Genomic DNA, 23,043 nt, shown 5'->3' with positions numbered 1-23,043 from the left:
ACTGCCCCCTAAAATGTGTATAATTACAATGTATTACAACTTTAAGTCAGACTTGGTTACTGCAAAACCCATGCCAGTACCCTCTGACTTGAAGACTCGCGTTCATCGTGTCTCTACAATAAAGACTACAACACAAGGAAATCCAAGTCTCCTGGTCTTCTCTGAAAAAAGTTGGTAGCAACAGATGGTGCCGTGACCCAGATAGAGCTTCTCATCTCACTAAACTTCTTCAAAACATTGTTCCAGACTCAGGATTTTTTCAACTCAGCGTGGACGAAGGAATTGAACTCAAACCTTCTGATTGGTAGCCTAACACCTTAACCATTAGGCTACCACATCCCCCTTCAATAGACTCTTCAATAGACTATACTTTGTCTGGATGAATGCTATAGTGACAGACTCAATCAAACAGAATTTGACAAAAGAAATATGGCATTCATCCAGACAAAGTATGGTCTATTGAAGAGTGTAAAAAGGTGCTAGGTGCTTGTATCAGAAAGAAACATGTCAAAGGAATGATCTGTTGCCACATGGAATTTTGTGTTACCTCAGCATGCACAATGAATTGAAGAACAATACAAAGAATTACATGCTTGTGTACCTTCTGAAAAAAAAGACTTTAATTATTTGAAAACGTCAACATCGTCAGAAAATGTATATCCTGACTTGCAGTCTTTGTCTAACCAAGAGGGAGATAGAGTGTCCCATAGCAACTTTACTGATCAGCCAGTCAATGCCCTTGAAGTGTGTGGAGCACAAAAATGTCTTCAAAGTAGAAAAGAACAGGTAGGAAATACTCCTTGCCCATCTTAAGTTTTACAAGTGCAAACAGTCATTAAAGCTTTAGGGCATGATGCAACTTTCTCAAAGTTTGCCATCAGCACATTCTCATTTTTTTTTTAATTTAGGAGAGCATTAGCAAAAAATGAATCTCTATGACATGTCTCTAGTGGAGGTAACTCAACTCTTGTCTCAGGTGTTAACTGTTAAAAAAGGGCACTGGGTAAAAGATTGTAGAAAAAAGCAGCAAGATATCAGCAACAATTTTTCCTGTTTTCATTTACCTGATGACAAAAGGGACCAAGCTACAATGTGCACTGCAGAAGCTTTGTCACTAAACAACAAAGAACTAGAATCAAAGAATCAAGCAATAAGTTGACATCTGACTTTAACCTACCTCAAAAGGTTTATTTGAGCGTGTTTGCTACCGCAGCCATTCCTTTTTGTCTAAAATTGACTCATCTACTCTCTATATCTCCTGCATGTGTTGAAAGAGAATTTAGACAAAAATGTAATGTAATTCCTCAAAGGATGGTTTATCTGTATTTCATGTTGTCTGCAAACTTAACATTAAGTAGCTGCACCAACAGGAGCTTTTTAGTTTTATTCTCAATCACACCCACTGTCTCAGCTAATAAACATCCGCCAACGCAAATGCAATAGCACTTCTATAGAATAGTCTGTTGTTTTTTGTGTGTGTTGGGTGTGTCTTGAAATTCACAGGAAATTCAGGTTTTAAAGCAAGAGAATTTTTACATTTGCAGGATCTTCCCTGTGATTTAACGATTCATTCATGACCTATTGCATAATTGAATGTGTTTTTACATCAGAGCAGGAAAGTTTATGCAAGTTTAAAACTCTCTCTCTCTCTCTCTCTCTCTCTCTCTCTCTCTCTCTCTTTCAGTGTGAAAGCAGGAAAATGGCAAAGGCCAGTATTTCAGTAGATCAGGATCAGTTCAGCTGTCCAGTGTGTCTGGGTCTCCTGAATGATCCCGTGGCTATTCCCTGTGGCCATAGTTTCTGTAAGGTGTGTATTAATGGCTGCTGGGATCAGGAGGATGTGAAGGGTGTCTACAGCTGTCCTCAGTGTAAAGAGACTTTCACGCCAAGGCCTGTTCTACGCAGGAACAACATGCTGGCTGAAGTGGTGGACAAAGTGAAGACTGAACTCCAAGTTCTCCTGCTCACTGGATCTCTCATGCTGGATCTGGACATGTGGAGTGTGATTTCTGCACCGGGAGAAAAGACAAAGCTGTCAAGTCCTGTCTGGTTTGTTTGGCCTCCTATTGTGAAGATCATCTTAAACCTCACTATCAGTCTCCTGCCTTTAAGAAGCACAAGTTAGTTGAAGCCTGTGCAGAGCTCCAAGAGAAGATCTGCTCTGAACATGACAAACTGATGGAGATTTACTGTCGTACTGACCAAAGCCTCATCTGTTACTTGTGTACAATAGACAAACACAAAGGTCATGATACAGTTTCAGCTAAAGCAGAAAGAATAGAAAAACAGGTAAGAACTGAATATCATGCTAATATTTTCAAGTAAATATATGTTGTCAAGTCAAAGGGTTGTTGTTTGTTTGTTGGTAGTTTACAAATGACTGTTATAAATGATTGCTCAGTTATAAATTGTACACAGACTGTGTTTAAACTTTTATTACTCTATTGCTTGTTTATAATATTTTCAGTTTAGTAAATTGTAACCCATTTTATTGTATACATGTTTATATTACACATTTTAGTAGTGAAAATATATAGTCTGATAGATAGATAGATAGATAGATAGATAGATAGATAGATAGATAGATAGATAGATAGATAGATAGATAGAACTTTTTTTGTAATTGTGCAGTAAAGGTCCACAAAAAATTCCAGTTATGCAGAAGTTATTTCATAACTCCACTGAAAGGTCAATTAAAAGCAATTAAAATAAATAAAATGTATTTATGTGACTGTTTATGTACAAACTTAATGCAATGTACTTTGATAACGGAACATTTTCCCCCATTTTCTTTACATTTTTATTCTATGATATACAGGTCATACATGTCTTCTCTTTAAAGTTCTCTAGTATTTTTTATATTCTGGTTGTGGGCCAGCTGATGGAACCATGTATTTGTTTCTCTGCTGTAGACTACTTTAAAATTGTTCACATATGGTAATAAAGCCTGCCTGTACTTGCAACCATCTATTTCACCTGTACAATATAAGTGGACTTCATCTTTTCCTTTGCACCTAAGATTAACACACTGAGCTACTGATGCTGAAATAATTATATTTATCTTATTTGGTATCAGAATGAGTTAAAGGAGGAGCAGATGAAATTCCAGCAGAGGATCCAGGAGACACAGAAGAAAGTGCAGGAGCTGAAACAGACTGTGGAGTCTGTTATAGTAAGAATCTCTTTGAAATCTCTTTTTCTTTGTTGAAATCACAGAACAGTTGCTCTTTTGATTAAACTAGCTCCATTTTGTGTGTGTGTGTGTGTGTGTGTGTGTGTGTGTGTGTGCAACAGACATGTTCCCAGGGAGCAGTAGATGACAGTGAGAGGATTTTTTCTGAGCTGATCAGATTCACAAAGAAAAGGTGTGTGTGTGTGTTCTAATAGATGCGTTCACAGGCAGCAGTGGATGACAGTGAGAGGATCTTTACTGAGCTGATCAGCTCCATGGAGAAAAAGCGCTCAGAGGTGAAGGAGCTGATCAGAGCTCAGGAGGAAGCTGAAGTGAGTCGAGCCGAACGACTCCTGAATAAATTGAAGCAGGAGATTGCTGAACTTAAGAGGAGATTCACTCAGCTGGAGCAGCTTTCACACACACGATGACATCCACTTCCTCCAGGTAACACTCAATGTCTGATCTACTGAGGGCGCTGTTCCTCACAAAGTTTCCTCCTAAAAGCTCATTACAGCAACAAGAAATGTTCCTGTCTGAGATCACAAGTGTGTCTTTGTTCTGATTCAGTCTGAGATTCATTCGTTCCTCTCGTCCACTTTTCTCCTTCTCTATGATGTGTTTCCGCTCTGTAGAATTTCCCGTCTCTCTGTGTTTCTCCTAAATGTGACGACTCACCCAGCTTCACTGTCTATCAACATGTCTCATTTGATGGAGTGAGGAAATCTCTCTCAGATCTGAAAAAACAAGTTGAGCAAATCTGTGAGGAGGAATTAAACAAAATTCGACCACAAGGTAAACAAACAAATTTTCTGCATCACAGTAACAGAAGTAAGTAACATAATTCATTCATGTAATAGAAATAAGAAGTAAGCAGGAACAAGACTATTGTCATCTATTCCTATGGATTAACATCCGACCTTGTTACTTCAAATCCAGAACCCGTTCTTACTGAACATCACAAATGCATATTATAAATATGCTAAGAACTGAGGTTAAGTGAAACAGAACATAATCTGTAAACTGAAAGTAAAAACATATGTATTGTCAGAGCTTTACATAGGAAACTGTATTGCTTAAGCACAAGTTTTAAGATGTCACTGATGCTTACATTTAAATGCTGCTTAATGTAAAATATTTTAACCAATATCTTTGTTGAGGCACTAAATCCACTCTCAACTTTTTCATTTTCACACTTACATTATTTTTGTGTCTCTTTTGTCTCTGTGTCTAAACAGCTCCAGTATTTCAGATGATTTTACCATCAGAACCAAAAATCAGAGAAGATTTTCTGCAGCGTAACTGTACAACAGAGCTTTACATAGGAAACTGTATTGCTTACACACAAGTTTTAAAGTTTTAAGATGTCACTGATGTTTACATTTAAATGCTGCTTAATGTAAAATATTTTAACCAATATCTTTGTTGAGGCACTAAATCCAATCTCAACATTTTTATTTTCACATTTACATTATTTTTCAGTCTCTGTTTATCTCTGTGTTTAAACAGCTCCAGTATTTCAGATGACTTCACCATCAGAAACAAAAAGCAGACAAGATTTTCTGCAGTGTAAGTGTACAACCCCTACACACACACGCAGTACTTAGTATAAGTAATAATTATAGCCGCAATAAATTGTAGGACCCTGTGGGCAAAATGTCCCCTCTAGCTACATGGTAGTACAACAGGTTTAGTCTCTCATGATTTAGTGACAGGCCCTGGAGCTGGGAATGGAACAGGGCATTGGACTGGAATTGGGGTTAAAGCAGGACATTTTACTGGAACTGTGACTAAAGCAGGACATTGGACTGGAACTGGGACTGAAGCAGGGCATTGGACTGAAACTGGGACTGAAGCAGCGCCTGTGAATGGAGCAGGACCTGGCATAGAATAGCCTGGGAGGCTGTTAAGTCGGGCTTGAACAGGGCCTTGAAGATGAAGAAAGGTTGAGAGGCCGCCACATTGGTCTTGGCATGGAGCAAGGCTTCCAAAAAGGCCTGGAATATGGCTTGGAATCAGGCTTGGGAATCCACCACATCAGCCTCTGGGGAGAGCTCTGTGCTTGAGGCTGCAATGTTGGCCTCATCAAAGAAAAGGTCTTGGGAGTGGTGGAGGCCACCTGGTCTTCTAATTGGTGATGAAAGACCATCAATTTTGCCCACCATGTTGGCTCTCCACACTGGCCTTTTCAGGGCTCTCCCACAAATTTCCAGTTCACGACTTCCGGTTCATTCCGGTTCATCAAAAGGCAGGATTCTTTTCTTTGGGTTCTGGGTTTGCTATGTTTAAGAAAATTAGAACTGGGCCTGGAGCAGGAACCTAGAGATCATACACTTGTTGAGTACTAGTTTTTTCTCTGATGGAAGCGGATGGAATCACATGTTGGCGGATTCTAACTACCAAAATTATTCAAATAAACATTGTAGTTTTTGAGATATACTAATTTTTAACGGAACATGTCATTTTCAAGCAAGAGACTCAAAAATAGGCCTAGGGTTGAATAGGTTTATAAAGTCTTCTAATAAAGTTTCTAGTGTTCCTTATAAATACTGCATAATGCCTTATTGGCTCTCTTGTGCATCTTCTTCTAATGCCTATTCAGTTGCTTAGAGCCAGGATAATGTGGTGTATTCCACTCCTAAAAAGAGTGAAGATGAAGACTATGGAAGCAATTTAAAAAAAAGAAAGAAAAAATATCAGATAAATTAATGAAATTTCATAGCTTTAGGTGTAAAAATGATGAGGGGAGCGTACATGTAGAGGAATTACATCATGCAGATAGCTGAGATCATCATGCTCTGGGGATGATTTTCATCCAATTGATGAAATTAGAGGGAGAATGGATGGAGAAAATCAGCAAAAACTTCTTTACTTCAAAAGAAACTGCTTAAATCTACTAAAGAAAAAAATAAACATAGTGAAAGTGAAGGACAAATGCACTCTAACGTGGACATTTCTATTACTGTAGATTTCTGTTATCTGACTCTGGATCCAAAAACAGCACATCGTCAACTCATCCATGTCTGAGAAGAACAGAGCGGTGACACGCAGAAGGAAAGAACGACCATACCCTGAACATCCAGAGAGATTTGACTCCTGGCCTCAGGTGTTGTGTAAGGAGAGTTTGTGTGAACGCAGTTATTGGGAGGTGGAGTGGAGTGGTATTTGTGTGGACATATCAGTCTCATTTAATAATATCAAGAGGAAAGGACGGCTGAATAGCGGTTTGTATGGATGCAACAGTCAGTCCTGGAGTCTGCAGTGTTTTTCTTTCTCTCAATGTTTCTGGCACAACGGAAACAAGACTGAGCTCCAAGGTCTATCATCCTCCAGAATAGGAGTGTATGTGGATCTCAGTGCAGGAACTCTGTCCTTCTACAGCGTCTCTGACACCATGAGGCTCCTCCACAGTGTCCAAATCCCATCCAATAAGCCTCTATATGCTGGATTCCGTGTATGCTATTTGTACTCAACTTTGAAGTTATGTGATCAAGTTTAATTCTTACTAAAATTTCTTAGTCAAATTAAAACTGACGTGTCAGATTTTCTCTAGATTAATAATTTACCTAAAAAAACAAAGCAGGATTTTTGTAGAAAAATGTTTTTAAAAAATATTGTTTCTTTAGAAAAGGCATTTTTATTTAATACATTGTACCTTGCATGATAATTCGTTGGCTATGCTTCATTACTACAAAATATTTTCTAGATTAATCTGTTGACAATAAGTGTGCAGCTCTATAATCCTTGGTGATGAATTGTTGAATTGAATTGTTACTGTTGTTTACTGATAGACGGACTGTGTTTTTCTTTGTTTCTCTCACTGAAGCCATTGTTTTTATTAAACTTTCCAACCTGCACTTCTATTTGTTTCAGCATCTTTGTCCTGAAAACATTTTTGACACAAAGGATGTCACTTGTATACATGTATAAACACAAAGCTTTTTTTAATCTTTATTGATGCTTTTAAACAATATTATAGTTATGATGCAAAGTAATTATTAACTTTTATATCACCAATTATTATTAAAGCAAATTTCTAGCAAATTGCACTGGAATAAAGAGATAAAGTGTGAAGCAGAGTGTTGAACGTTAAATTGCTGCCGTGTGGAGGTGTTGATCATCCTCTCCTGGACAGGAAGTAGGTCTGTCCCAGTGCATCTCCATACATGATCTGACTCGGATCTAAACAAACAGACCCACCTGTGACGGAGAGAAATAGAGAGAGAGAAAGAGAAATAGAGAGAGGGGGACTCAACAACTCAACAAAACAAAACAAACACACAACTCAACAAAAACAAACACAAAGACAGACACATCTGTTCATTTGTGTCTCTGTCCCACAGTTTGACCGCCCTGTCGTACGAGGCGGAGATGATGATGCCCTCTGTGAGACGCAGGACACTGATCCTGTCTCTGTGCGCCTGCAGAATCCACACCACATTTACTTCAGAGTAGATTCAATAACTTCAAACTCCACAAAGACATTTAGACTACAGTCCAAATCATCAAGATGATGACTTGATTATTATTTTCCTATAAAAGCACAACAAGTTTCAACAGTCTGTATTCCAATAATGGACCTAAGTAGTGTATACTGTAGAAAACTGGCGTACGTGTTCCTTAGTGACACATGTTTTCGGATCGCGTAGGAAACCCTTTCACAATCCCACTAAGCAATGTGTCCTAGTTTGCACAGGTTAGTTTTGAAAACACAAGATCAACTATCAGAATTGGTCTTACCTTGAACACAGGTGTCCTTTGAAGTCCCTCGGTCTTCTAACAAAGGATCAAACAATATTAGAATATGTAAAATTTATTAAAATGCAAAGATTATAACAAACCAAGAAACACTCTCCAAGTGTAAGTTTGCATTTGTTCTCTGATGCACATAGATTATAACATGCACTGAGCTTGTTTACACTAGAATGCACACACAATCTAATTCAAGACAAGCTTTTATATATTTTCAAGCCTTTCACCAATACGCCATTCTTACTGACTTTAAAACCAACATTCCTTTCCATTCCTCTCTTAAAAAAACAACACCCTCTACCATTTCTCTCTCAAAGTCGGTGACCCTGTGGCAGAGATGGGGGACCCTGTCTGCAGTTCTGGCCCTGTGCCAACACATTGCTTCAATTTTACACAATGGGTTGGGATCTGATAAGTCATCAGGACGGATCTCCACATCTCTTTTTTGCCCTAACCATCCAATTTAGTGATGTGCTATATGCATTAAATTTTGAGCTGTAAAAGACTGGCTGCTCGGTTTTCTCCTAATAACGAGTCAGAACAACCTGTAACACATTTTCCCAAGATTTCCCACTCATCATCGGCAGATTTGGCCAAAGAGAGATGCAGAGATGCATGGTTCATTTGGAATGGGTGTGGATAACCAGCTCGAGTTGAAACCTGAGATAAGTCTACCTCTACCGCATATCTGTGCGCACTCCATATCAAACGTTTCAACATCAGTACACCTGGCTTATCTAACTTCGTATACCACTCTTTCTCATAGCTCTCATCTGATTCACATCTGTGTATGTGTGAAGTGCAATGTAAAGTTTCTGGTTTTATGTAGTCTGTGTGAGAAGAAGAGGTGAGAATTTTTGCTCTTCCCACAAAAGTGTGTGTAACATCAATAAAAGAAAAAAATCACACGGTTTCCATTTGTATCATAGAGCAGAGATCTGGGATACCATTTTACAAAGCAGGAGTCATCTCCCCATTATATCTTAGGCCTAGTGATGTGCTGATAAGATTTAAATTTAATTTGCACATCGAATCTTGACCCAACAGATTTATTGGGCAATATTTAGAAATCAAAAAAGAAAATTCAAATTGTTTCTGTGTAGTGATGGTTTCGCACCTTAAGGGCGCTGAGAATGTCTCAATGACTGACATTCCTGAAGTAATCAGGGAGTGATTGCTCATTTTAAGTGAAATAGAAAATTCACACAATCGTATCACAATGTCCTGCTCCTGAGTCAACTAGAAACTGTATTGGTATTTGTTCAACAAGTAATGTAATCACAGGCATTTCTTTAAACCTGGCTCATTATATTTAGCATAGCTTTCATTCACAAGTATAATAGAAAACTACACCCGGTTACGTATGTAACCCGGTTCCCTGAGAAGGGAACGAGACGCTGCGTCAGTGCTTACGCTTCTGTGAGGAAGTTGTGTCAGAAGCTCTGTGTGAGCACACGCCATTTTAATGGCTCGGGAAGTACATTTACATTTACATTTACAGTTACAGCATTTGGCAGACGCCCTTATCCAGAGCGACGTACATAAGTGCTTAAATCTCTAACATTGAATACATTAATGCTGGCTCACTAAGTTACATATTTAAGATACCATGAGTTTAAAACATTTGTTCAAAGTTACAATGAAAAAGTGTCAAAGGTGTGTTTTTTTTTGTTTTTTTTAAATGCAAAAGATAAGGAAAGAAGTGCTAGTTGAAGTGTTTCCTGAATAAGTAGGTCTTCAACCGCCGCTTGAAAATAGCCAGTGACTCAGCTGTCCGGACCTCTAGGGGAAGTTCGTTCCACCACCTTGGTGCCAGTACAGAGAAGAGTCTTGTAGTATACTTGCCTCTTACCCTGAGAGATGGTGGAACCAGTCGAGCAGTGCTGGTAGATCGGAGGGTGCGGGGTGCAGTGCGAGGAGTGATGAGGGCTTTGAGGTAAGAGGGAGCTGGTCCATTTTTGGCTTTGTAGGCCAGCATCAGTGTTTTGAATCTGATGCGTGCAGCTACCGGAAGCCAGTGGAGGGATCGCAGCAGCGGGGTGGTATGCGAGAACTTTGGCAGGTTGAAAACAAGCCGGGCAGCTGCATTTTGGATCATTTGCAGAGGACGGATTGCGTTCATAGGTAGACCTGCCAGCAGTGCATTGCAGTAATCCAGTCTAGAAATGACAAGAGACTGAACAAGTACCTGAGCAGCCTGTGTGGACAGAAATGGTCGAATCCTTCTAATGTTGTAGAGAAGAAACCGACATGAGTGAAGTACACGTGACGGAGTGATTACGCGTCAGCAAGTCCATATAAAGGCATCTATGTCACACTACTCCAGCTTCTATTTGTCTGAAGGAAGCGCGAGAGGATGCCCGGGGTGTGGCCAGCGACGCAGCGTCTCGTTCACTTATCAGGGAACCAGGTTACATACGTAACCTGGTGTAGTTCCCTTTCGAGTGAACTCGACGCTGCATCAGTGCTGACGCTATGGGAACGCCAATACCCACGTCACCACGCACCAGTCAATGACTGTGCCAGAGGCCGTGAGAGAGCACGAGCCGACTGGGAACAGACCATCAATAGTCCTAGTGGAGTGAGCCCTGATGCCCGAGAGGCAAGGCAAGACCGCGCACCTCATAGGCCTGAGCTAATGGCCTCCACTACCGAGTGCGCCCGGCACTTTTTGGAAACCGGATTACCCTTATTACGGGCCCCCATTCCACAGCCAGCCATCCTGGGCACCATAGGGAAATATCCTGCCCCGGGGTGCAGAAAAGCCTTGGACATGCCAGGGGAAAGGCATACAGACAGAGCCTCAGCCACGTCCATACAAAATCCGCTCCACCATGTGGGGGTGGAGACGTCACTCCCCGGGCCTCAGCACCTGCCTTGACAGGAAGTCTGCCTCCTTATTTACATGCCCTGGGATGGAAATCGCTCTCAGCTAAAGGAACCTGGTCTCTGCCCAGAGCAGAATCTGCTGTGCCAACCTGAAATGGGGGTGCAAACGCAGACTGCCCTGATGATTGATATTGGGAACCACTGCAGTGCTGTCTGTCCATACTAAGACATGGCAGCCCCTGAGGTGTGGAAGAAAGTGTTAGAAACACAGCCCTCATCTCCAGGCATTTTATGTGCCACGAGAGATAAGGGCCCTCCCATAGACCCTGGGCAGGACAGCCATTCTAGGTTGCTCCCCAGCCCGAAAGAGAGGCGTCTGTCGAAAGAGTCCTGCAATGGTGACACGCCCCTAGAGTGGGACCCAATTCCAGAAACCGGGGTCTTACCACATAAGAAGTGTACAAAGCCCACAGCACGTAACCCTTATAACCCTGAGGGAATGTCTGCGAGGATGAAAGCCTGCACCCCTGAGCCAGAGCTGGAATGGCCTCATGTGGAGCAGAACCAAAGGGATAACATTGGCTGCTGCCGACATGAGGCCAAGCACCCTCTGTGCCTCGGCGACAGAGAGGCCTTGGCCTAGCCGAATAGCTTTCACCGCTGACAAGATGGAAGCCACCCGAGCGGGAGACAGATGTGCTCGCATCATGGTGGGGTCCCAAACTAGCCCCAGAAAGGTGGATCTCTAAAAAGGAGAAAGCACACACTTTTCCAACTGGGTCCAACCTGAGGCCTAGAGACCTCATATGGGCAAGCACAGCATCTCAACGACTGGCCGCCATAGCCATCGACTGGGCCAGAATGAGCCAGTCATCCAGGTAATTCAATACACGGATGCCCTGGAGGCACAATGGTGCTAGTTCAGTGTTCATGCACTTTGTAAACGTGCGTTGTGAAAGGGCTAGGCCAAAAGGAAGAACACAATACCGGTACACTTCGCCCCAGCAGAATGCCTATGTGAAAATAAGCGTCCTCAAGGACAATCGTCACAAATCAGTCTTTGGACCTGATCTGGGACACGATAACCTTGAGCATGAGGATCTTGAACCTATAAGTCTTCAGAGTACGGTTCAGAGCCCACAGGTCCAAAATCGGACGCAGCCCCCCGTCCCACTTGGGAACAATGAAATATCGGCTGCAAAGCTGGAGTCCTGCCCTGGGAGGGGAACATGCTCTATGGCCCCTTTCCTCAGGTGTGAGAGAAGTTCCTCTTGTAGGAACACCGCCTGGTGTCTGGCAACAATCGTGGGCAGCACACCCTGGAATCGCTGAGGATGGGAGGAGAACTGGATCCTGTAGCCTTTTTCTACGGTATCCAGGACCCACTGAGACACCTCTGGCATGCTGCCTGGCTGTCTGACAATGGTGTCAACCTCGCGCAGACCTCTCGGTTGCAATGAAACTGGCAGGTGCCAACCCAGGGAGATCCGTGCAAGGAAGAGGAGCAAGCACAGACCCCACTGCTCCCTGAAATGCCAGAGGTGGCGGGGCAGGCAGTAGGGGAGCCTGAATGCAGCCGACTGGCATTTACCTCATGGTGCCTGTTGATAACAGTAATCACTGCATCACAGAACAAGCCCTGAGGTGTCTAGGAGAGAGGACATATCCTCATCTTTAATATTAGTTAAATTGAGCCACAGATGCCACTCCGTGGCATATGAAGCGGGCCTTCTGCTTTGTGGCACGGAGCGCAAAGTCAGTGGCTCGGTGGAGCTCAGATACCACCTGAAGGCAGGTTTCCTCCGTGCGGGCGATGTAGGTGAGAGATAGCCCGTAAGCGTCTCTTCAATCCCAGGCATCGCCCCATACCATGGCTTTCAAGCCCTATAGTGGCTGAATAGTCAGACATGGCAGGAGAAATAATACACGCTGAAAAAGGAATTCTTCAAGACCTCGACACATCAGCATGGCGGTCTGGGAAAAATGGCAGCCGCCCACGTGAAGGTGGCCTGCAGCCTGAAGTCAGAAAGCGGTCGTCTAGCCTATAACGGACGACACTTACTTCCTCTTCAGGCCAATCTAATTTTAGCCTAGACAAAGCACATGTCACCGCCTCGAGGAGCTACTTGAACGCAGCTGATTGCGTCGACTATTCAGAGGTGGGAAGCGGGATGGGAGAGTACGCAGAGGGATCCCTCACATTGCACGCAGCCGGCTCCCTCGAGAGCCGACCGGGCATGCGCATCTCCCAAACAAACAATGCAAAGAGAGTGTGTGTCGTCCCCTGTGATAAAGCGGGGGCACGGATGCACGCATCTCTTAAAATGCTTAGTTTGCAACATATTATTTTTTCCTCGCCTAGCTTTCCCTAAAATATATATTTTTCTCTCCCTGTACTAGACAGACAGGACAACCAATCGACACACATACACAGAGCGCTTCCTGAAAACAAAGAAGCTGGAGTAGTGTGACGTAGATGCCCTTATATGGACTTGCTGGCACGTAATCACTCCGTCATGTGTCCTTCCCGAGCCATTAAAATGGCGTGTGTTCACACAGAGCTTCACACAGAGCTTCAGACTTCCTCACAGAAACGTCAGCACTGACACAGTGTCGAGTTCCCTCGAAAGGGAACTCTGATACTTTGCTAGACATTGAATTAGTAACAGGTGGAAATGGAACAGTTAGCTTAATCTTTTCTTCCTTGCATTGCATAAAAGAGTCAGACTTACCCTCCCTGGGTGCTCACCTGTCCCAAACCTGTCCAAACCTCAGGCCTCTTGAATCATCTTGTTTCGCAAATCTGGGCACTACATTCCTTTGTGCATGTCTGCATGTATAACATCCTGCTGGGGAGTAAACTGTCTGTTGGTTGGATGTAGAAGCCACAGCAGTATAACAGCTGGTGGTTGGTTATTGTTCATCTGCGGGGGGTGCCTGAGGCGTTCTGAGCGGGCAGCCATCCAGGTCTGGGTCTACAAAAGATTTAAAACACTGAAGAGAAGAAGATTGAATAAGTTTGTGTGATTTGCATGCTCTGTTTTTTTTTTTTTTTTGCCTCACTTGCCCTCATATTGTATGCAACCCAATCTATTTCTTGTCTCTTTTCCCTCTTTTTTTGAAGCCTCATGCTCCTGCAACTTTTCTCTGGTCCGGACCAGAGCGATCATGGATCAACCTCGAGACTGGCATACAGACGAGGGATATCTCGGTGGCACCTCCAAAATTGTGGCGGCACTTTTGACCTACATTTTAAAAAAACACAGTCAGAAACAGAGTTGGTGGTAAAAGCAAAGAAGTAAAAATGATATTTATTTTGCTGCAGCAAAAGGCGTCTTCCATACAGTGTAGAGTGCCAAGTCTACACAGTGAAGAGGCAAAGTTTAGTGATTCAGCTCTCCCTTTTATACCCTAGATGTGTGCTTTTGTAGCCTGGTGTGTGTGTGTGTTTGTGTGTGTGCTGGTATGTGTGTGCTTGTGTTTATGTGACCTCTCAGTCACCTCAGTAAAGTCAGATCAGCTGCTCATGCCAGGGCTAAAATAGCTGTGGAATGCACAGCTCCAGAGAATCCCGTCAGGAAGCTGGGTATGGATCCCTCTGAGCACGCCACTCGGGTTTAGACATTCTTTAGTGTGTTACAGTTCTTTAGTTGCTCACTGTACTTTTGTGTCATTTGATGTGTTTGTGTGTAATTCAGTTTCCACATTTCAGCAGACTCCATCCTGTGTGTCCCTGAGTCCTGCAGCAGTTCTTGTGGCAGTGGGGACAGAACAGGCTTCTCTCCATCTCTACCACACACACCAACCAGGTCACAGCTATGTCTCCTTCCTCTCCTCTTTCTCATCTTGTTGTAGAAAAGGTAACGCATGTCTTTCTCTCAAAGTCATCAAATCCTTTTGAGGTACTCTTTTGCTTTTTTTTTTTTACAACAGGAAGTGAAGTCATTGGTTAGTAACTGTGACGGGATCTCGGGCTGTGTGTTTCTGGATGAGTGTGTTCTGTGGACCACCTCGCACGATGGCCAGGTAGAGGCCTGGGACGTTAACGGTGGTTGCAGGTCAGTGTGCAGTGTGTTGGGAAAGAAATATATTACAAATAAAGAAATAACTTCAGCAGTTTTTGACTGTCTGCATAAATAACTGTCGGAATATCTGATAAACATCTGAGCATCTGTTTGTTCACCTGAACATCTGTCTCTCTTCCTCACCATCTGTCTCTGTCTTCTTCAGCATCTGTCTGTCTTCCTCAACATCTGTCTGACTTCCTCAACTTTTTTATCTCTTTCTGAACATCGGCCTGTGCACCTGAACATTTGTCTGTCTGTTTGGATATCTGTCTGTCTTAATCAACATCTGTCTGTCTTCCTCAAGATCTGTCTGTCTTCCTCAACATTTTTATCTCTTTCTGAACATCTGTCTGTGCACCTTAACATCTGTCTGTCTGTTTGGATATCTGTCTCTCTTAATCAACATCTGTCTGTCTTCCTCAGCATCTGTCTTTCTTCCTCAACATCTGTCTGTCTTTCTCAACATTTTTATCTCTTTCTGAACATCTTTCTGTCCACCTGAATATCTGTCTGTGCACCTGAACATCTGTCTGTTTGTTTGGATATCTGTCTCTCTTAATCAACATCTTTCTGTCTTCCTCAACATCTGTCTGTCTTTCTCAACATTTTTATCTCTTTCTGAACATCTTTCTGTCCACCTGAACATATGTCTGTCTGGATTTTTGTTAGCTTCTCTGTCTAAATATCCGTCTCTCTTGATGTTTAAAGATCTAAAAAGAACAAATCAGTGTGTTGAACGTCTCTGTAGGACGGCCCACCTGATGGCCCACTCCAACAGGATAACAGGATGTGATGTCAGCAAAGACAGGAAGCACTTTGCTACAGTTTCCTTAGACTTCACTCTGAAGGTCAGAATAATTCACATTAAACACTAAAAATTAAGTTTGTCATTCAACATAAACATTTTATTTACTGTGTGTGTGTCCCTGTCTGTATCTGTGTGTGTGTGTGTGTGTGTGTGTGTGTGTGTGTGTGTGTGTGTGTGTGTGTGTGTGTACTGTAGGTGTGGTCTTCTCAGAAGGGGAAACAGGAGGCATCTCTGGAGAACCCCACCCCTCTGAACTGAGTAACCTTTGACCATGAGGGGAGTCTGGTGGTGGTGCGTTGCTGGGACGGAGCAGTGCGAGTGTGAGACTGGATCAAACAAGAGAACTGCATGGTGAGGAGGAAACAGGAAGTGAACAGAGAAGTATGGGTTAATGTTCTCTCTCTGTCGTTTTCACTTTGTACTTATCGCTTTTTCTTTCTTATTCTTTTTGTGTATCTTTCATTTTCTTCTTCTGTCTCTCTTTCCCTCTTTCCTCCTTCCCTCCAGACACTGATGACCTAACAGAGTTCGTCCCCCTCTCTCTCGCTCCTTTTTTCTGGGGCGTTGGATGGAGAGATGAGGTTGTGGTCAGTTCCAGGAGCGTCCTGTGTATGGCGCTCACCGTGGCTCCACTGAGGCTCTTCACTTTCTGAGTGATGGAGAGTCACTGCTCAGTGCTGGACATGATGGCATGGTGAGGACACACACCCACACACACATACAAGTGTGTTACTGATTACTGATGTAAAACTAAAGTGTGTGTGTGTGTGTGTTGCAGGTGCAGGTGTGGTCTGGAGGTCTCGGACGCTCGGTTTCAGTTTTGGGGGAGGAAAAGGTAGTGCTGAAAATACTGAGTTACCAGGAGCATGATGATCTGTCTGTCTGTCTGTCTGTTGATGATCATGGTGATGTTGATGGTGATGATAGTAATGATAAACATGGCAATGATGAAGGTGATGATAGAAATAATGACAATGATGAAGATGGTGATGATAATAGTAAGTGGTAAAGGTGAAGATGATGATGGTATTAATTATGTAGATAATGGTTGTGGTGGTGATGATGGAAAAGATAATGGTGGTGGTGATGAGTGATGTTGGTAATGATGAAGATAATGGTGGTAGTGGTGATGAGAATGATGATGATGATGATGATGATAGTAATGATGAAGATAATACTGGTAACAATGATTAAGATAATAGTGACAATAATGATGAAGAAGAACTTCATTCTTCATTAAAGAAGCTGTTGAAATCATCGGGGTCCAGACCCGTTGCGATGTCTGAAGATGCAGCTCTCTGCGTGGCTGTGAACGGTCGCTACGCTGCTGTGGGTTACCATGGCAACGGGCTTAAACTTTACAACTTACAGTCAGGTACAATTTCATTTCAACTATAAACAATCCTGGCTTTTCTACAAGTGTTTTTTAAGACTTAAACACTTTAAAAATGCTGAAAAGATCTAACTCTAACCTTTGCACACTTAAAGCTGCGATGTTTTAGGACTTTTCCCGGATAAATTTGAACTGATTTTAATTGATTTGATATTTAAGACATTGTTTCTGGATTTTGAGTTTGTCAATATGTAGATGTTGATTAAAGGTTGGGTGATGCACGATGTTTGAGAAACGCTTCAGAAAACTGAGTCGGGCCGACAAACAAAACAAACGTGTAGCCAATGAGCAGAAAGGGGCGTGTCTTGTCAATATGCGGCGGAGAGAGTGTTCAGTGCGCATGTCTGACATTAGCAGAAAGCGTTTGAAACATTGACATGGAGGATACCTGCCGTGGGTTCTAGGTGTAGAATGTCATCTTCCACGTGAAACGGAGCTAAACCTTTCAAAGTACAACACACAGTACTACAAAAATACATTTGTATTACCATAGTATTACTCATTGTGTTCATTTATTGATAAAAATACCCCCTCAGCCAGCTGCCCCAGCAAGTTCCGCCATAATAGTTGCCTGGGTTACATATGTATGTGTGGGGCGGAGCTATCAAAACAGGGGTGACACCCATTTGGGTTAGGGGCGTGTTTGTTTTGGTGATTTCAAATGTCAACATTGGCTTTCAAACATTGTGCACCCCGTCTTTGATATTATGATAATATTATGATTACTTTTGATAAAATTTACTGTATTGAAAAAGCTGAATGTGTTTTTCTATGTTGCTTGTTATTCACATTTACTGAAGATTATGTGAAGAAATAGGATCTTTATTCACGTGTATGTGTTTGTGTATGTTTTTGTGTGTGTGTTTGTGTGTATGTTTGTGTGTATGTTTGTGTGTGTTTGTGTGTGTGTTGTAGGTGGCTGTGTGTGGTTCACTGAGGACCTGCGTGTGTCCATGCTGTGTTTGCTCTGGCTGCAGACCTCAGCAGACGCTCTCCTGCTCTCTGGAGGCTTAGATCAGCACCTACATCTGTGGAGGGAGCAGAGAAAACATGGCAGGTCTCTGACACTCGCAGGAGACTTTGGGGACCAGAAGGGAGCTGTTCTCACTCTGAGCCAGAACTCCACTAATGTAGCCTCCGCATCGGGTCGGTACCACACACACGTCCAGGTTTCGTAATAATAGCAATACTGTCTGATAAAAACAGAGCATCGTCTCAATTTACACTCCATACACCAATGCAGTGTTAAATCCTGGATTCTGATTAGTCAGAAGGTCCTAATTAATTATCTAGAACAACACTCTGAGAGCAGCACAGGTTAATGTTAATGCGCTCACTCTGATACCTTGTCGTTTCTATAGCAACATCTTGGGCACAGTGAGGTACAGTGAATGCATCAGAGAAACATATTTAAGATGAATCTGTTGGTCTGTAAGGAGACGTTTATTTTACATTTATGGAAGCAGTCTGAGGTCTTCAGACAACATTGTGATTTCTTGTGACATGACAAGCTGCACGTTGTTGTCCTTATTGATGTTTCACAACATTAATTGTATTTAATTTTTTCTTTTTAAATTAGTAAGTTGTAATTGTTGACCCATTGCTCTGTGTTGCGAGAGGAATAAAACACTTCAGTGTGATCAGTAACGACGTTCTCAACGCTGAAGCTCACTGGTTTTTAATCCTGTGTTTGGTCACTCAGATGACTTCACGATCGCATTGTGGCTGAAGAGAGATTTGACCTCTGACCCCTGGGTTAAACCGACAGCAGTGAGTCTTGTGAGGCGTCACAGCGGAGGGGTCACGTGTTTGGCCTTCAGTCCAAATGGAGATGAGCTGCTTTCAGGGGGAAAAGACAAGGTACAGAAACATTTCACCATGAAACACCACACACTCCACCAACTTCAACTTATAATCTTATCACTGATTATCAACGTTATGTATTTCATTCATGTTAAACGTCCACAGTACAGGAAACTAATCAACACCTTCTGACCAATCAGAATCCAGAATGTACCAGTGCTGTGGTAGAATGAAGAATAATGTTTAAGTGTTCAGGTCATTTTTACCTCAACATGTGTTTATTAATGGTGTGTTTGCTTCAGGTTCTGATGGTGTGGAAGATAAACTCCTCTCCTCCGTCTCTCTCTCTCGCTCTTTACCACACTGCCATGGAGACTGGATTACTGGATGTGCCTGGACTACATCTTCCCTGGTAAGTGTGTGAAATTTTACAGCTGTTTCCTGGAAAATTCAACACTTCAAACTATACATTCAACTCCAAAAGTATTGGCACTCGCTATAAAGTCACTTCATGTGACGCAGAGTACACTTTATTACTTATTATAACACCTTTATAACACATGTATAAACACTGAACAGTATATTTATAGTCATGTGTGTGCGTGTGTGTGCGTGCGTGCGCATGTGTGCTTGTGTGCGTGCGTGCGTGTGAGTGAGTGTGTATGTGTTTGTATTTGTGTGCGTGCGTGTGTGCGTGCGTGCACGTGTGTGCTTGTGTGTGTGTATGTGTGTGTGCATGTGTGCTTGTGTGCGTGCGTGTGAGTGTGTATGTGTTTGTATGTGTGTGCGTGCGTGTGTGCGTGCGTGCGCGTGTGTGTGTGTGTATGAGCCTCAGAGGATAAATGATGTTTAATGTGTCTGTAGCTGAGCTGCTCTAACGACTGCAGACTGCGACTGTGGGACATTCAGACAGGAAATTGCATCAGAGAAGTCTCGAATGCATCCTCTGTGGGTGCGATGTGTTGCTGGGTGAGTCAACGGGTTTGTCCCAAACAGTAACATTTCCGTATTTCTATATGGGATGTGGTAGCCTAGTGGTTAAGGTGTACTTATATCTGTCTGTCTGTTTATTTCTTTCTATCTTTCTTTATAACCTCATATCTGTCTGGATGTTTATCCGCTTGTTGTTTATCTAGTTTGTCTTTCTGACTGTTATATTCTACTTTGTTTATCTTTGTCATCTGATCTGTCTTTCTGTGTGTTTTCCTGTATGTATATCGCTCTGTCTGTCTGTCTCTGTTTTACACTCTATTTATCTGTCTATCTACCTGACATGAGACAATATATTTTACTCAGTTTTATGATTAAAATTTTATAGTATGCAAATGCGTATATGTATATACATATATATATATATATATATATATATATATATATATATATATATATATATATATATATTTACACAATTGTGTGTGTGTGTGTGTGTGTGTGTGTGTATGCTGCAGGAGGACTATGTGATGTTGGGTTCATCTGATGGACAGCTGACTGAGTGGAAATCTGATTTAGGAATGATTACTGAGATCAAAGCCCATCTTTCTTGCCTCCACCACACCACCGTTATCTCTAAACCATGTAACACACAAACACACACAAACACACACACATACACACACACACACACTCGTGTGTAACCACTCTTTCATTACCCACTCATTCTCTCCGGATGTGTTCTCAAGGCCTGGTGAAGAAACCCGAAGACCTGCTGATCGCTACAGCATCTGATGATGGATCTGTGAAACTATGGAAACCTCTGCAGGTAGAAACCATATTCAGATTAAAACAAATCTCTAACCTGTGCTGGAAACATCAGATCAGTCTAATGTTTATGTTAATGCTCTCGTTCTGATGCATACACACACTTGTGTCACCACTCAGAAGTTGATCATTTTTATATAAGTGATCCCCACATGGTAGTAGTAGTAGTAGCCTTTATTGTCACTGGTCACAGGTACCAGCGAAATTAGCCATCAACCTGCCCATACATACAATACATACAATACAAGGGGAGGACAGGACAGGAAGACAGGGGATTGAGAAGAGATACAGCATAACATGAGGGAAGGGAGGAGAAAAAAAAACAACAACCCCCAGACTATCCTCCGGTGGGGAGTACAGTGTGGGAACAAGAAAAAAACACCTCAGCAACATAAGCACATAAACAGTACGCCATAAACACATGACTTGCAACAGGGGAGGGGAGTGGGGGGTGGAGGTAATCCAGCACAGGCAAGCAGCCATCAGGTCCTGCGGCCTTTCGGCGCTGGTCACAGACCCGCTTGTCAGACTGGCGGTACAAAACGGCGAAGGCGTGGGATGGGGGGTGGGGGGTGAGTGCATATCTTTATATATGTATGTGTGTGTGTGTGTGTATGTATGTAAGTGTAGGCCTGGAGAGTCGTTGCTCCCGGCATCAAATCTTGGTGTGCCTCAGTCCGCAAGATTGTCATAGCGATACACAGCAAATTGCCATGGAGACAACCTTGATTAGTCCCAAAGAGAGTCAACAATCAGCAGGTGTCTGTAGAAGTGGGGGAAGGAACGCAAGAGCGTCTCGCTGCAGTGCTCTGCCGGGGGAATTGTTGTTCCAACAGCGGCCTTGGCCGAGGCCAGTGCTGGTTGAGAGGAGCCGAAAGCAGATAAGATTGGGATTGTTTAGTCTTGGGGCGAGTAGACGCATTCCAATTTACACGACTACACTCTTAGTCCATTCTGGTCTCCATATCGATCCGATTTTCTTTCCAAAGCTTCTCCATGATGTTAACCAAAACAGTATCCAAAGCAGTGAGCTTCATCGTGATGTTACCCATAATGCGGTTATTAGTCCCAGCCTCAGTGCTGACCGCTCTGCCCACTGCATCGATCATGACGGACAGCTTTGGGAGATTTTGAACAGCTGTTACCGTTTTCTGATTCTCTCGATAAACCAGGGCAATGCCTAATCCAATCAGCAGAACTCCTGTTATCATGGTTCCGAATAGGTAGATATCTTCAATGTCCTCCACAGAAAGAGCCGCCAGACACACGACCCGCCACCTCTCCCACGCGTCCATCGTATAGCCAGCTGCAAACGTTCCGGCAGGGCAGTCAGGTTCCCCCGAACCCAAGCTTCTCGTCGAGAAGATGGTGTCAATTGCATTGAGAGACCAGTTTATCAAATCCATGATATTTTAGTTTGGAGAGCAGTGCGGAGAGAGTCTCTCAAAGTATAAGACAGTAGACGAGACGAAAGAAGCAAAGCAGGGAAAGTAGAGGGGAGGAGAGGGAGAGAAAATGCGACCGCCTTCGTTGAGAGCCAGAGAAGAACCTCATGGTGTTCCCCGTGTTCATTTTTTATACCAAGCAATTTTCCTACAAATACCCTTTTTAATTACCCCCACCCCTCTCCCTCTGCCCCCCCCCCCCATCCCCCCTCTCTCTGCCCCTAGGTTGACCATCGCAGTACTCTAGTCGGTCACAGTGGGAGTGTTTCTGCTTTAGCGAGCAGTTCTGGTCCAAACTTCCTCACTGTGTCTGAGGATCACAGTCTCCGAGTCTGGAGCATTAACACAGGTCTGAAGTCTCATCCTCATGTGTCTTATCTTCTGATATTCTGACAGTTCACATCTTATGACTGAATAGTTCATCGTAAAAATCAACATACTCCTTTATAATCGTTCTTTATTCCTCTTCTCAGTGCTGTGTCTGTAGAGTGTTTGTTACTCATTAAAACATTTCCACACGCACTTTGTCTTGAAGATAAAGATTAAAAGCACAAAGTTACAGTTAAAATATTTGCCCCAGTTCACTGATGAATGGAAACAGACGTATGGGACGTTTTTTTTTTCAGTATAAAGAAGCGTCTGATTTCGTGTCTGTGAGTCTGATCTAAAGTGAGTCAGGACTGATCTAAAGTTATTTCAGTGTGTTTTAGACGTGTGTTTTTCCCTCTGTTGAGAATCTAACACTGAATTTTAGTGTTGAAGAGAAATCTGAGCTGCTTTTTAGATGAACAAGAACTTGGAGCATCTCAGAGAGAAGAAATGGGTTTGATATCAACATTTACTCTGAAGATACAAACATCTGTGTGGAGAAAAAGAACCAGTTTTTGTTTTCTGGATCTTTTCAATGAATCTATCAGCTCTAGTATTGTAGATAAAAACAGAAATAGTGATGAAACTCTACAAATTCTTAAAGACCTGAGTGTTTATTTTCATATGAGCTTCATATTAACACCACT

General features: G+C 42.7%; 1 protein-coding gene and 1 pseudogene across 1 annotated transcript; both read left to right on the top strand.

Annotated features, from left to right (window-relative positions):
• Nucleotides 1-1,697: 1,697 nt before the first annotated feature.
• LOC132857692 (tripartite motif-containing protein 16-like) overlaps nt 1,698-23,043 on the top strand; it is a 67,288-nt pseudogene continuing 45,942 nt past the window's right edge.
• Nucleotides 14,451-19,793, top strand: LOC132857707 (telomerase protein component 1-like). The gene is made up of 11 exons (XM_060887685.1): nt 14,451-14,562; nt 14,687-14,811; nt 15,569-15,668; nt 15,824-16,009; nt 16,136-16,322; nt 16,407-16,463; nt 16,871-17,003; nt 17,937-18,167; nt 18,724-18,881; nt 19,127-19,236; nt 19,689-19,793. The coding sequence occupies exons 5-11, from the start codon at nt 16,320-16,322 to the stop codon at nt 19,690-19,692; spliced, it is 696 nt and encodes a 231-aa protein (XP_060743668.1). The 5' UTR covers nt 14,451-14,562; nt 14,687-14,811; nt 15,569-15,668; nt 15,824-16,009; nt 16,136-16,319; the 3' UTR covers nt 19,693-19,793.

This window comes from Tachysurus vachellii, chromosome 15 (assembly GCF_030014155.1).
Source record: "Tachysurus vachellii isolate PV-2020 chromosome 15, HZAU_Pvac_v1, whole genome shotgun sequence".
Classification (NCBI taxonomy): Eukaryota; Metazoa; Chordata; class Actinopteri; order Siluriformes; family Bagridae; genus Tachysurus; species Tachysurus vachellii.
Note: the sequence above shows the minus strand (reverse complement) of the source record. Positions and strands in the feature narration are given on the sequence as shown.